The 14,918-nt window shown below is 45.1% G+C and overlaps 1 protein-coding gene across 2 annotated transcripts in view; it reads left to right on the top strand.

Annotated features, from left to right (window-relative positions):
* LOC147904069 (BRCT domain DNA repair protein) overlaps window positions 1-14,005 on the top strand; it is a 48,839-nt gene extending 34,834 nt beyond the window's left edge. Inside the window, exons 4-11 of one of the 2 annotated variants that reach the window (XM_087370352.1) lie at window positions 8,864-9,126; window positions 9,568-9,699; window positions 9,799-9,921; window positions 10,006-10,157; window positions 10,291-10,536; window positions 11,173-11,326; window positions 11,456-11,699; window positions 13,363-14,005. In XM_087370352.1, the coding sequence (XP_087226478.1) occupies window positions 8,864-9,126; window positions 9,568-9,699; window positions 9,799-9,921; window positions 10,006-10,157; window positions 10,291-10,536; window positions 11,173-11,326; window positions 11,456-11,674 (1,289 nt within the window). In that variant the 3' untranslated portion in view covers window positions 11,675-11,699; window positions 13,363-14,005. Of the gene's footprint in view, window positions 1-8,863; window positions 9,127-9,567; window positions 9,700-9,798; window positions 9,922-10,005; window positions 10,158-10,282; window positions 10,537-11,172; window positions 11,327-11,455; window positions 11,700-13,362 lie in introns of both variants that reach the window. The other variant, XM_087370351.1, reaches the window with a different exon arrangement.
* The last annotated feature ends 913 nt before the right edge of the window (window positions 14,006-14,918 follow it).

Raw genomic sequence — 14,918 nt, 5'->3', positions numbered from 1 at the left:
CAGACTAGTCACTAGACTGGTTGGGTCAACTAACTGGACCTCTAACCAGTCCACTAACCAAGGTTGAGTTAGATTAACCCCTGGTCAGCCATGTTAGCATCCATGTCACCTGTTAGAATGCCAGGTCATCTCACACGTGCATGCACATCATCCCTGCATGTGGGTCTGCCACATCAGCTGGTGTCCTCACTGCCCCGTCACCTGCCACGTGTCAGATCTGCTGAGCTGTCTGCCACGTAATCTGCTGCTTGGCTGCCACGCCAGTGCCTGTGCAAGCCACGTGTACTCCTAGCTGGCACCCTGGCCACGTCAGCAAAAGCCACGTATGCCTAAGGTTTCAGACCTTGGCTGGCTGGGCAGCGTCGCGCCGGCACCCTAGTCCCTTCAGCAACCCTTGCGCAAGGAAATGGTCGACGGAACCTACGAATCTCGTCGCTACTCGTCACGCCAACGCCATGCTACACTACGTCCTGCGTGGGGACCATGTGTGCCCGCGTGACAGCATCAGTAATCCCTCCTAGCCGTCCGCCCTGAGCATCAAGCAATCGTCTGCTCCTCGTCTGCATATGACGCCTGTCGTATCAGTTATCGCCGGCGTATTCTCCTTCCTTTGCTGTCGTCGGACCTATGGCAGTGGAGCTCATTTGCGCTATCAATAGCCACATCGTCGTCTGTTCGCTACTTGCATCAACTTCCAGACAGACAACTTTGTTGGCAGCTCTACACCAGCATGACGGAATTCATACACTATAACTTTAGTATTCCGTGTGATGCCGCCCGCCTTGTGCTAGTGATCAACACTACACCTTCAATTTTTGGGCTTACGCTATGCTGTCACTATTCTACGCCAAAGCTTGCACTCTTCAATTTTACTTGGATCGTCACTTCCTAGGAAGGAAATGAGACCTTACGCTCTGATACCAATGAAATACTCCCTCGTAAAAGACAACAGAGACACTCTCATTTCTTTATGCAATCGCTAGCTCTCTCGTGGAACCTCACGCTCATAATTTACTGCAGAAACACTCATAAGAGCTCTCTCTCTCTCTCTCTCTCTCTCTACACACACACAGCTAGGGCCCAAGACAACATGTCGGGCTGGACCCCCCCGAAGGTATTTTATTTCTTAAAGAGAGAACCCGTTACAAGAGTTCAGCATAGAGCTGCCTGCTACATGAAAAATCCAACATGAAAATCCATATTACAAGAGCTTCAAGCTCATTTTAAATTGACAAGTGTAATACTCAGACAGGATTTGTCCAAGATCGGAGTATCTTGGATAACATCTTTACTTTTTGGGAGGCCACTCACTGGGCGAAGGAGAGTCAGCAGGAGATTGCAGTTCTTCTTCTCGATTTTGAGAAGGCTTATGATAGGGTGGACTGGGGTTTCTTAGAGGGCACTATGAGGAGGCTAGGCTTCAGTGATAGATGGATTTCCTGGGTCTCCTCACTTTACTCCCACTCTTCTAGCAGGATGGTGGTCTATGGAGGCAGAGGACTGGGCTTTCAGCTATCCAGATCGGTACGACAGGGATGCCCGCTTGCACCTTACCTTTTCCTTTTCGTAGTAGAGGCTATGGGATACTTTATGCAGGCTACCAGTCATGGCACTTTGGGCCTCCATTTGCCTATCTGGCAGGAGCAGGAGCTTCTGGACACTGAGTTTGCTGACGACACGGCACTGACAGTCAGAGGAGATGCGTTTAGTCTCGCTACTGCTGCGGATTCAATTGACAAGTTCTGCCTAGCCTCAGGGGGACTTGTCAATTGGAACAAATCAAAAGGCATCTGGACTGGAGCTCAGCAGGATACCCCAGCATGGGGAGGAGACAGAGGCTTTGTGTGGATTCCCAGAGGCACCTCCACGAGATATCTAGGCTTCCAGGTTGGCATTGAGGTGTCCCCAACGCAACAGTTTGCCCCAGTTCTTGAGAGTATCCGGAGAAAGCTAGCCTACTGGAGTACGGCTAGACTCTCTTTGGCCGGAAGAGCGCTGGTACTCAACCAGGTTCTACTAGCGACTATGTGGTACGTTGCATCATGTTGGTGCTTTCATGCTGACTCGATCCGTCAGGTGAGGAGATTGCTCCGGAACTTTCTGTGGAGTGATGGCGACGGTTTTGAGGACACTAGGGCCAGGGTTTCATGGGATACTATCACTTTATCCTCCTAGCAGAGCCCTTTTAGTCAAACTTCTTGTTAGAGCTTTGACTCCAGGAGATCAGCCGTGGAAGTAGTTCTTACTGCATGGGATTCACCAGTGCACCCCTAGAGCGGCAGGCCAGTGGGCAGGTAGAGTCAGTTGGATCTTCCTGACGGACCAGCATTCTCAGCCTTCCTCACCACTTGTGAAAAGGCTTATTCAGATATGGGATCATTTTCGACAGCACCTCATCAGAGCAGTTCCCTCCTCCAGAGAGGAAATTGCTCGACAGCCACTTTATCATAACCCCCTGGTTCGGTATCAGGGATCTTCCCTTGGTACAGAACTTAGGACTCGCTTGGCTAGATGGCATGCTCAGGGGGTTGTGACAGTCGGAGATTGGTTCAGGGGAGATGTGGAGATGTTAGAGGAGGAGATCAGAGAGACACGGGCCACTTGGACAGATTGCTGCCACCAGATTACTGATCATGAGAGCTATTCCTCAGGAGTGGAGGGATATGCTTACAGATCCAGCCTATGTTCATCCCATCTCTACTTGGTCAGGTTGTTTTAGTGAGGCTGGGCTATGCATTGGAGTTCGTTTAGGACCGGCACCGTTTACTTATTTTGAGTCGGACTCCTCTCACAGATTGTATCCCACTCAGCCCCTGGATCGACAGGAGCGCCTTTGGCAGAGGGTCAGGGTCATTGGTTGCCTGGGTAAGGAATGGGCCACAGATCCTTCCAGGTTGACCATTGCAGAGGATCCTAGATGGAGACTTTGGATTTTTCAGGGTCGACCTCTCGCGGAGCTTGACTGGGACCCAGGTGAGTGGACGTGGCCTGCTTCGGTGGCAGGCGGCCATCCTCTTCCCTTTTTCCAGTGCTCGACGAGGGCAAGTTACAGGCTTCAGCAAAGAGACTCTCATCACCTACCATCTGCCTCACAGCATTGGCACGCACAGGGACTTACTGCAGAGCTCTTGCTGAGCTACTGGACTCACTTTTGGGGCATCAGTAGAGCCAGGAAAGTCTCCTATTTTCTTTGGCTCACTATACATAGGGGTATACCTGTGGGTACTTGGCTTCAACAGATGGGTAGACCCTCCTTGTGTATGCGTTGTCAGCTTGCAGAGGAATCTAGTAAGCATTGTTTATGGAGCTGCCCCAGCTCTAGAGTGCTATGGACAGGTATATTCAGGTTGTTCTCATATGTTACATCCGAGTCCTTTCTGATGACATGGGGTGCTGCCCTTTGGGGGAGAGGATCTGGAGCCTTTGCTCTCTTTGAGTCAGAGCCAAGAGTCCACGGTTTCTTCATGCAGCGTCGCCAGAGACGGGGTCCCACAGATGTCAGCATCATGGAGCCGCAGGATTTACTTTTGGTACGTGTACCTGCTCAGGATTCCATGCCTACTTCACCTGCAGGGTCAGCCTGGGAGGTGATTTCCAGCATTACTCTATGGCGGATATGGTGTTCGCGATGTTCTTTTGTCCTTGGGGGCCATTTATGCACGGAGGCTGACACTCTTGCTTCCATTTGGGCGGAGATTATCTTCACTCTTAGGAGTCAGTGGGAGCGGTGTACAGGCACCTCTTTGGCAGCTCGTGGGAGACTTCTATCCTTCATGAGGACATGGGAATGCTCATTATTTTTTCATTTGACCCCTTTTGGGATGTCGTGGCATTTTAGACCACCACCATGGCTTTTTTGCCACATTGTTGAGGCTAGGGATAGAGTACTTTCTCTCCCACCTGTTGTATGATTCGTTTTGAATGGAATATATCACTTTTCTGTTAAAAATCTAGACTAAGTCCTATTACATGCCACTAAGGGCAACTCTGGAGTCTTCGAAGCACTTGGTCACGCGAACCGCCTCCTGGATGCTTGTTAGGCTCCCGTAGCGCTTAGGAAAATAACTCTTCCTAGTACCTGCAACAATTAATTAAAGCGCACCACCATGGCACCCATTAATTGTTAGCGCTTTGCATGCAACTAACACACTGTGGACTAGTTTTAGTCACGGTGGGCGTCCCCACTGAACACATGTGCACACATAACAAATATAAAAATATATATTTATTCTCTGGTTGACCGGAGTCAACACTCTTGATTATAATTAAGAGGCTTTGACCAAGGGTCGAGGCGCCTTAATTATAGTCAAGTCTCTCCAACCGAAGTTGGCACATCTTGGTTAACCGTGGTTAACCCTCTTGGCGCATGCCAAGTCTCGTTGACCGAAGTCAACACTCTCTGACCGTAGTCAGCTCTGTAGTTCTCTGGTTAACCGTAGTTAACCCTCTTGGTAATAAACCAAGTCTTCCTGACCGAAGTCATGCTTACTTGACCATAGTCAAGTATCTTTGACCGTAGTCAATTCTTTGACCATTAAAAGAACTCTTTGACCATAATTAACACATATAAAACTCTTTAATTATGATCAAATAAATGGTCAACTGTACTTTGACTTAGGATATTTACATTGTGGTGACAGCCATCTTGGCATTGACACTTGCAGACATTTGCTGTCATTTTTGGTTTGACATTTGCAGCAAGCAGTGCGATACTTAGGCAGCCAGCTCTTTGCATTGTAGCCTTGAGACTGTGACATTTGCAGGGCACTTGTTTTTTTTTTTGGGGATTTTCATTTGCAATGGCAAACCATGAATCTTCTGGGATGCTTGCTGCTGAGGACAAGCTTCATGGCACCAATTATCCCATGTGGTTGTACTTGGTGCGCCACCCGTTGATGTCCAAGAACTTTTGGGGAATTGTATCTGGATCGGAGACTAGACCTGTCTCTTCATCACAGGCACTTGCTGCCACGGCAGCCACGCCTGCCACTTTTGGTTCATCTACCACTACTCCCTCTGTGCCTGCGGTTGACCCTCCTACACAAGAACAGATTTGTTGGGATCAGTGAGATGCACATGCACGTGCAGTGATTGCCATGAATTGCAAGAGAGTTACACCTCACATTAGGTCTTGCAAAACAGCCAAGGCTGCATGGGACACTTTGGCGAGTCTTTATCAGATACGCAATGAGGCTAGAGTTGCTTATTTGTGCAGGCAGCTGCGAAGGGGGCAGCATGGATGCCTATTTGACAAGTCAAAGACTTCAGAGAGCAGCTCATCAATGTTGATGAGATTGTACCACACTTGATGGGCTTCCTGACTCGTATCAGGGATTTGCTACAACACTTTGACTAGTGGCCGTGGGTAGCCCCAACCACTATTCTTTTGATCAACTTGTTTCCCTACTCTTGTAGGAGGAGCAGAGTCGCCAAAACAGGTTTGCTTCCACTCATGCATATCAAGCCTTTGCTATTGATCACAAGGGCAAAGGAAAAGGGGGGGGAAATTACAGCAAGCCCAAACCTACATCTGGTACCTCATCCTCTTCCTCTCCCGCCGATGGGAAGAAGAAGGAACGCTGCAGTTATTGCAGGAAACTAGGTCATGACATCTCTGAGTGCCGCAAGTGTATTGCTTCCGAGAAGAAGCAACAGGGACAGCTAGGACAACGACTTGATTCCATTCAAGCAAATGGCACATGGGACTTGTGTGATTTGCCTGCAGGCAAGTGTGCCATTGGCACAAAGTGGGTTTACAAATTGAAGCGCAAAGCTGATGGTAGTGGTGATCGCTACAAAGCTCGCCTTGTTGCGAAAGGTTATGCCCAGCAGCATGGCAACAGGAAGTCTATAGGTACCTTGGCGAGCTGCAGCTGGTTACGTACGGTTTTGTGAGGGGCGCTCACGAAATCTTCAAGCTGGGTGTTGACTTTGAACAGACATTTGCTCCCACTTCACGCATCAGGACCATTCGCTGTGTCATTGCTCTTGCATCTCACAGGCATTGGGAGGTCCATCAGTTGGAAGTCAAGACCGCCTTCCTTCACGGGGATTTAGTGGAAGAGGTCTATGTCACTAAGCCTCCAGGATTTGAACTCTCAGGGTGTGAAACTAAGGTATACTGGCCTAAAAAGGCTCTTTGTGGTTTAAAGCAGGCACCACGGGCATGGTATGCCAAGATACATTCTTTTTTGCTGTGCCTTGGGTTTCAAAACAGCCCTACGGCGGCTACTCTTTATGTCCAGAAGAGTGAATCAGAATTTCTGATTTTGATTCCATATGTGGATGACATGCTTGTTGCTGGGCTAGACTTGCAGAAAATTGCAGATTTCAAGGAAGCTTTGCAAAAATCTTTTGCTTTGATAGATATGGGCCGGTTGCACTATTACTTGGGCATCCAGTTTGCATATGTTGAAGGGGGTATAATGATGAGTCAATCCAAGTACATTGGACAGCTCTTAGACCGCTTCCAGTTTGAAGATTGCAAGCGAGTTTCTACACCATTGGAGCCTGGCTTTCATTTCTCCTCCGAGGTGGGAGTGCACCCTTTGATGCCACCCTTTATCAGTAGGTTGTGGGCTCTTATTTGTTTATATCATACCCGACCTGATCTTTAGTATGCCGTCTCTCAGTTGAGCAGGTACATGCGCATGCTTAGTACACAACATTGGAAACCAATGAAGCGGGTCTCCCGTTACTTGAAGGCCACAAAATTTGGGGCTGTTCCATGGTGATGAGTCTCCACTGGTCTTGCATGCTTTCACGGACAGTGATAAGAATGTCCAAAGAGAGGACCTAAAATGTTTACAAAAGGTGCACTCCCAAGCCACACTTTAGGTTAAGCGGGGTGCTGCCCATTAGGGCTGGAACTAAGGCCACACAGTGTTGGCCAATCTGCTGCACACCTCTAGTGGCTATGGAAGGGGCTCAAAATTCTCGGTGAACACCCTTTCTGCCCTATGAGATCTGCTCACTAGTTGAGCTTTTCACAATGGCTAAGGGCTGCCGGTCTCTCTAGTGCCTCTGCTGTACCCTGCTAGAACACCCCGTCTCCACTTTCTATAGTGCACACATGCACTTCTAGAGGCTGGAACAGACCTTGCAGTCTCTGCTTCCTTGCACTGCTCTCTCTAGTGCCCTGGCGTGCACTTGTGAGTGTTGGGTGCGGGGAGCAATGGAAACAGAGAGGAATGCAAGGGAGCAAACAACAAGCTGAAGCAAAGGTGAGTACTTGCAAATGGATAATGAGAAAGTACAAAGGGGTGGTCTATATGGCCCCAAAGTCAACCATACGGTTGACCAGTGAAGTCAACCTAAGGGCTAAGGCCATACCAGGGTTAAGTGCTAACAAACCCCCTCCATGGTATGGCTGAAGTATCCTGCATCTTAGGTATACCTGGAAACTATATCATGGTTGCACATATTCGTCCAAAATGGATATAGCAACCTATGATAATACAAGGAGATCAGCATCACATAATAAATGGTGCCAAGTGTAAGGCATGCCAAAAGGCCTCAAACTTCAGTGGTAGAGCCTTCGTGAAGAGATCTGCTAAGTTTTCCTCCGTGGAACATAGGACAACTGTATTTCTCCAGCTGACAGTCGCTCTCGAACATAATGATAATGAACCTCAATGTGCTTTGTGCGCGCATGAAACACTGGGTTTCTCGCAATAGCCAAAGCACATTGGCTGTCAGTGTAGATGGTAGTAGGAGCTGGCTGGCTAATGTCAAGGTCTTCGAGTAGCTTACGGAGCCAGACACTCTCTACTGTAGTTGTAAAGGCTGCCCTGTATTCAGTTTCAAAACTGGAAGTATGTGATATCTTGCTGTCTATTCTAGATCTGATCGTGGTTTCCATTTATATGTATGTGTGCACATCCAGAGTAGAATCTAGAATTCTCAGCTGTGGCTTGTGGAGGGTTTATTTTCAGCTGCATACTCTAACATGGTACCGAAAGCTAGGTTTTGAGCTAGATGTACATGATTAGATATTTTCCAGCAGGACTCTCGGGGAGTACTAGTGGCCCACCTACATATCTCAGAGACAAACAGTGTCCTTTCTGGACAATACCACATCAGTAGGCGTCTCCAGTTTACCCCAGCTGCATGGAAGTCTTCTTGAGTAATAATATTGATAAAAATGTTAGAATTATCGAAAGCCGCATCCCCCCCCCTCCCCCCTCTTGCCCCCCCCCAAACGAAAGAAGGTTCAATTCAGAATGACAAGGAGCTTTCAATAGTCTTGCAAGGCTTGGGTAAAGTATTAGTCCTCAGGTAGGCTCTCTAAATAGGTAGGAATAAGATTCCCCAAGCAATTATTTTTTAAATTGGGGGCCTTTTTTTATTGTATTTAATTACACATCTGACAGGAAGCGTAAATAGGGTCATAAGACTATATACCATTTCTTGCACAATTGAGACGTTATAGTGTTCCTTCTCCAGTATTTTATATGGAAATTGAACGTCCTGTATGAAAGGCTATAGACAATACGCCTGCCAATAGTTTCATGATTTTCGGCCTCCAGTATATGACACATTCAAATATCCAGGAGCAGAGAAGGTGCAGTATGAATGTAGAGAGGCCAAGCAGATACTTTGGCATATGATCTGACTATGAATCTTTGTGACTGTGAAAAGCTGCTTTTACAGTTGTTTCCCGTACTTGGGAGCCTTTAATATTACTATGGTCTAGGATGGAACACATCATACATTTGAGTGAGCCGTCTTCAAAGATAGGAACTAGTATCTTGATAATATTTACTAACAACTAGAGTTGTAAAGCATCAATCCTGTTATTTCTTCTTTAAATGTCAAAATATCTGTCCTTTGCGTTGTGACTCATGACTGCTCTTTTGTGCAGAAAGGTTGGACGAATCACTTTACAATGCAAAAAACCTTGTGAATATAGGGGCTCCACTTGAGGGGTTATCCAATATTATTAGAATTACGAATGGAGAGCATTCTTGTTTGCCTGCTTTACCTCAGCAAGAAAGCAAATCATTTAACCCTCCACTACAGTCTCTTTCCCAACCTTGGGATAAAGACTTGTCAAGACATGGTGCCCTCTTTTCAGGCATGCGCTTCTTCATTGATTTGGACTCATCAAATGAGCTGCAAGCAAAGGTAATTAAGTGATTTTCATCACTTCAATAGAATGTATTTCCAGTATGTTTATTCTGAGACGAAAGCAAAGAAGCTTGTCAACATAGGCGAGAAGGAAAATTTCAGCAGTATGACAAAAGGCAGGTAGGTCTTGGGTATAGAGCAAAGAAGCTTCTTAGCTGGAGTGACGAATTGGTGAGGAGATGGGAAAAAATGAAATAGGCAAGAAGGAAAATTTCAGCATATGCAAAGGATGATCCCATGAGATCATTTTTAAAAGAATTTAAAGCACAATGCTTTGTTTTGGAGACTTAACTACATTTAGTATGTAATGAAGAGTTGATTCATTTTGCACTAGTACTCATGATGTTTCATTGTCTGTAAGATTATGTAACTAATTTGGATGTAACTTGTACCTTTGGTATATTTGTATGAACCCTAAGCAATTTACTCCTTCCTCAGGTAGTCCAAGCTGCAGTAAAGGAGGGTGCATCTTTTGCTGACCATTGGTTCATTGGGTCTGAGACGACTCATGTTGTATGTGAAGGGAGTCTCATGTTGAAGTATCTGGGGTTCAACGTAAATCTGGTCACGGTAATTATTGCATTTGTTGTATGTGATCGTGTGAGTTATGTCAAATAACTGCTACGTAGAGGTAACAAGCAATGACCTGTACATGTGATGAATATGCAGCCTTTGTGGGTGATGAAGTCTGTGAGAGAGAGACACCTTCAACGTCTAGTCCAGTTATCAGCAGACTTGGCTAGGCATGTTTCTGTATTGCTTGATGCCACACAGAAAAGCCATGTTCTGAAGGTATGCTCATGGTGGTTCTCTTGTGAGCAATGTAGGTAATTTTCTTTGATTTTGATCTCATTATGGCAAGACATCTGCATGCAGGATGCCAGTAACATCCACGGAAGGAAGGTTTTAGCTCTTTGTGAACCTGATTATGAGTGGAATCTGCAAGCTAAAATACATGAACGAGAAGAGAAAGCAAATGCTGCAAAAGCTTCTGTGAGAAGGCGCCGTGGTCCTCGCATGCAAGTAAGGTGCAGAATTAGGGTATTGATTGAACCTTTTTTTGTAAAAGAAGGAAGCTTCTCTAGGTTTTAAGCTATAGAAAGTTCTCTTAACTTTTGGATAGACGCATCTTGAGAGGTGGTTTTCTCTGTAGCCGTGCAGAACAATACCGAGACCAATTACTCCAAGCATCCTTCTTGAATCACTATGCTGGTCAATCACAGAGCCACCCTCGGCTGCATGCTTCTATATTGATAGCTCTGGTGGTACTCCGGTTGGGAATGTAATAGAGGATGAAATTTCTGAGAAAGTCTGTAACCGATTCAAGGCTCGTGAGGATGGACAAGACAGGCAAGCATTGAGCGGCATACCAGAGGATACAATCTATACAAGGCCAATGAGTGAGAGGTAATGATCGAAATATTTTGGGGCTTTTTGAGAACCATGGCTGCTCCATAGGACGCACAAAATCTGGGCAGGGATGGAAATCATTTTCCTTGTGCCTAATAGGCTTGTTTGCTGTCGCTCTGGTATTGTGGCTGCCGCTGGTAGATTTTTATGCAACTTTGGGGAACAGGAGGATAAGCATTGTGTTGCAATGAATGGACTTCTATTGGGGACAAAAAAGGGCTTTTCAGATGACCCATTTTGTAACTTTTGGGCTTTTGATGCAATGTTGAATTAAATAACAATTGTCGAAAGCATCCTTTTACAAATAGTCAGCATAGAGTATGCTGTGAGATGGAGATATTCCCCTCCTCAGTGGGTTTTTCTTAGGACAGGTGGTTGGTTCTTCTTGTTTTATTTGACCTTTCCTGAGGTTGACCAGTTGGTGAACCGTTGTAAAATATCCTTCAAAGACACAGCCATTTTGGCAACTAGGCCTTGACATACAAACTTAAATAATCATTGTCTTATAAGAGCCAATGTGTTTTCGTTGACTTCTTATTTTTAAGCAGCTACATTTTCATGTGAGGTTTTATATGTACACTCTTTCTTTTTAAGGAAAATCTACTAATTTCGACGCATCTCAATTTATGACAGTGAAAAAATGGAGCTGGTGTACAAAGCACCTTTCCTGACAATACTTTTCCCCATAGATCGGTTTGCTGAAATTGGTCCTTCATCCAGAACATTTTTCAGTGAGAAGGGTTTTGGAAGACAACAAGTACTACAACTTGTATGGGCTTTCTATCAGGTAAGATTCTACCAACGTAAAGAGCATTTCAGGTTCCTTTTGATACATACAGTCAAGCTCAGTCAGTTTGTAGCTGACAATGAAAATATGCTCTCTCTCTGGATAGATGTTGATTTCACATGGTTGCAGGAACATATGTCGCCTGGGGAAGTGGAAGTGGCTATTTATTCAGATTCTAAACATGCAGACAAACTACGAACTGCATATGCTGATAGAGAAGCTATAGAGAAAGGCTCTATTCCCATAAAAAGGTGTGAATTTTTGGGGGCCAGGAAAAGTTTTGAAGGACTCAAACGATCTGGAAGAGACAACACAAGCCAGGTCTATGAGTTGTGGCTCACGGCCTAAAATGCATGCCTTCATATTTCTGCAGGTAGCTTTTATAAATTGCACAATGTGTGTGTGTGTGTTTGTGTGTGTGTGTGAGAGAGAGAGAGAGAGAGAGAGAGAGAGAGAGATTCATGTCCGTGGGAGCCTAAACGTCTGCGGGAGGCCTCATGGGCCTATGGGACAAAGTACACCAAATAGGAAAAAAACTTATACAAGCCTCAAAGGGCTGAAGAAAAGGGCGCACTAGGGCCCTTGTTGAGAGCTATGCTAAACTAAGCTATAGCGCTCAAAGCTCAGACAAAAGCTGGAGCTGAGAGACAAACTCAGAAACCAAATCCCGGCACCGTGGTGGCTCTCCAGTGGGCTGCAAGATCTCCTGGATCTGCGCTTGTAGAGCTGTTTCACGCTGTGGCGTCTCCTCGACCTTTGCATCCAATGGGCTATGTTAAGAGTGACTCCTTGTCTCGGTCGGTCCCCTCTGAGGAGGGCAGAGATAGATTGAACCTCGATCGTGTGTGCTCTAGTCACTCTCCGTGTTGTGCATGAACTCTGCGTCCTTAAGTGGGTGAGAGAGAGAGAGAGAGAGAGAGAGAGAGAGAGAGAGAGAGAGAGAGCACTAGCCCGGTCTATGAGTTGTGGCTCATTGCCTAAATGCATGCCTTTACATTTCTACAGGTAGCTTTTCTAAATTGCACAATGTATGTGCGCTTGTGTGTGTGTGTGTGAGAGAGAGAGAGAGAGAGAGAGAGAGAGAGAGAAAGAAAGAAAGAAAGAGTGAGTGAGTGAGAAAGAAAGAAAGAAAGAAAGAAAGAAAGAAAGAAAGTGTGTGTGTGTGTGTGAGAGAGAGAGAGAGAGAGAGAGAAAGAAAGAAAGAAAGAAAGAAATTTTATTAAAGGTCCACGGAAGGCCATACATGGCCTATGGGACACAAAATCATCCGAAAGGAAAATACATCATCAACGAGAGAGAGAGAGAGAGAGAGAGAAAGAAAGAAAGAGTGAGTGAGTGAGAAAGAAAGAAAGAAAGAAAGAAAGAAAGATATATTAACATCCACAAGAGGCCTCGCGGGCCTATGGGACAAAGTACGGAATCAAGTAGCTCATACAGACCACTGTGGGCTGGGGCAAAGGGCTCACTAAGGCCCTTGCTGAGTACTAAAATGCTATATTAGTACAAAATAGCAAAATAGCACGAGAGTGGCATGAAGATATCAAGTGCTCAGAGCTAGAGAGAGAGAGAGAGAGAGAGAGAGAGAGAGAGCCTTTCGCAGGAAGTTTTGGTTATTCGGTAGATATTTCTCTAGCCTTGATTATGATCAGTTCTTCAGTTGGTGCCGTTACTGGGCTTTGTGGTCGTTATATCATGCTATAACATTCGACTGTACGAGCACTCTTGGTTGGATATTTATCATTTCTTCTGTTCCTCCTTGCATCGATTTCTCCAAGATGCGCATTCTCTTGGAGACCTTCCTTTGGTGTAGTTAGACATTTTTTACTACTGTTTTTAGTTTTGAGTAGTAGCTATCTCGTTTTGAGACAGCTATGCACGTATATTTTTCTAATGAATACTGCTTCTTGCAAAGAGAGAGAGAGAGAGAGAGAGAGAGAGAGAGAGAGAGAGCACCGCTTTCCTTTTGGGAAGGGGTTTCTTGAGAATTTAGTGTGATATTATCAGTAGAGCTTCATGGGTTGATGTCTACTTTGCAGGTACAACAGTGTATCAGGCTACAGATGACTGATCCACAGAATTGTACTACTAGTGTATATTACGGTTTCTTTTATACAGGATGCCAAACAATACCAGGGCCTTATTAAGAGGTGCGATTACGAAACCTAAGGCAGCAACCCCTGTTCTTGTAGCCTTGCCTAGGTGGCGAAAGTATCCCGTTGGCTCTTCGGAGATTTAATATTGAAGATTATTACATAGACAGGCCCATAGCACAAAATCTAGGTTCAGGGAAAATTATTGATGGTTCAAGGGACGGATGAAAAAAGTAGATAAGAGTTTTTGTTGATCTGTATCTGAGAAACATCTTGTTGTATGGTGTTTGTCTTGTTTCATGATTTAATTATTGTATATCCTAGCCAAGATGTATTGCAAGGAAAAAAATGTATAAAAATCAGAGTAGTAATATTTGTCAGTGTCAGCAGCTCAATGCACATGTGCTTGCAGAAGGCTGTGCTTCATGTTAATACAATTCTTATTGAGCTAATATGCATCGTTCAATTACAAGAGGCTAATTACAGTTTCAATGAATCATGGTCTTAAATGTTACATTTTGAAGGATGTAAGAACTGAGGGTGAATCCTGAGAGTTGCTCCTCACTTATTTAAAATGTGTAAAATAAATAATGTGTAAAGTACATGAAAACATGTATTTGTCTTGGGTGTTGATGCCCGCTTAGAGGCTCCACCCATCCATTCAGCTCATTGCATCAGTTTTTTTTCAGTGTCGCAGATCCTTTGGTCTTTCAAAGACTTTATTATAATAAACTTCAGAGCCCATTCGATGCTTTGTATCAGGCTCTTTCAGCCTCGTAGATCCTTTGGTCTGTCGTTTATTGCTGTGAAATAATTACATTCATAATTACTTCAAAAGCGGAGTAACTACTACTCAACTGAAAGTTTCAGTATAAGCCATATGTACATCATGATCAATCAAATGAGTCTGAAAGCAATCATAAAACGATTGCCGCAAAGATCGTTTGAAAAAAAACGAAAGATGGAAAAGTAGGATCACCAAAGGCTCTATGATTTCAGTCCATCAATAGAGTCCAAAGTGCCCAGTAGCGCACCCAGACAAAAAATAAACCAAAACCTTGTCTAGTGGGATGAAAATCAAATAACCAGAAGAACTTCTCAAAAGTAACAGTAGGAAATCTTGCTTGAATCCCTTGACGAATGAGAGCGATGCAAACCTCAATTGCCATTGTTCGGAACCTGTATGTGAACCTGTAGATAGCAAGGATGGGGCAGATCTGTTGCAACCCTGAACTGTTGCTGAGAACTGCTACACCAACAGCCTGGAATGTAGATGAATGGAGAGGCCAAGGGGCCGTCCTTATATAGGCCCTCTTGGTCCCTCAACTGACCAACTAGGGTAGTCCATTGGACCAACCTCAGAGTCAAATCTGCGTGACCAGACTGGAAGTCTGATCCAACCATCAACTGCCATTTGGCTGCTAACATGGCATTGCACTGTGCTGACATGGTGTTGAGCGGCTGATCATAAGTGTGAAGCACAGATTCAGCAAAATGTAGAC

This window comes from Dipteris shenzhenensis, chromosome 3 (assembly GCF_047967505.1).
Source record: "Dipteris shenzhenensis isolate YYH24624 ecotype China chromosome 3, Dip_SZ_1.0, whole genome shotgun sequence".
NCBI lineage: Eukaryota > Viridiplantae > Streptophyta > Polypodiopsida > Gleicheniales > Dipteridaceae > Dipteris > Dipteris shenzhenensis.
Note: the sequence above shows the minus strand (reverse complement) of the source record. Positions and strands in the feature narration are given on the sequence as shown.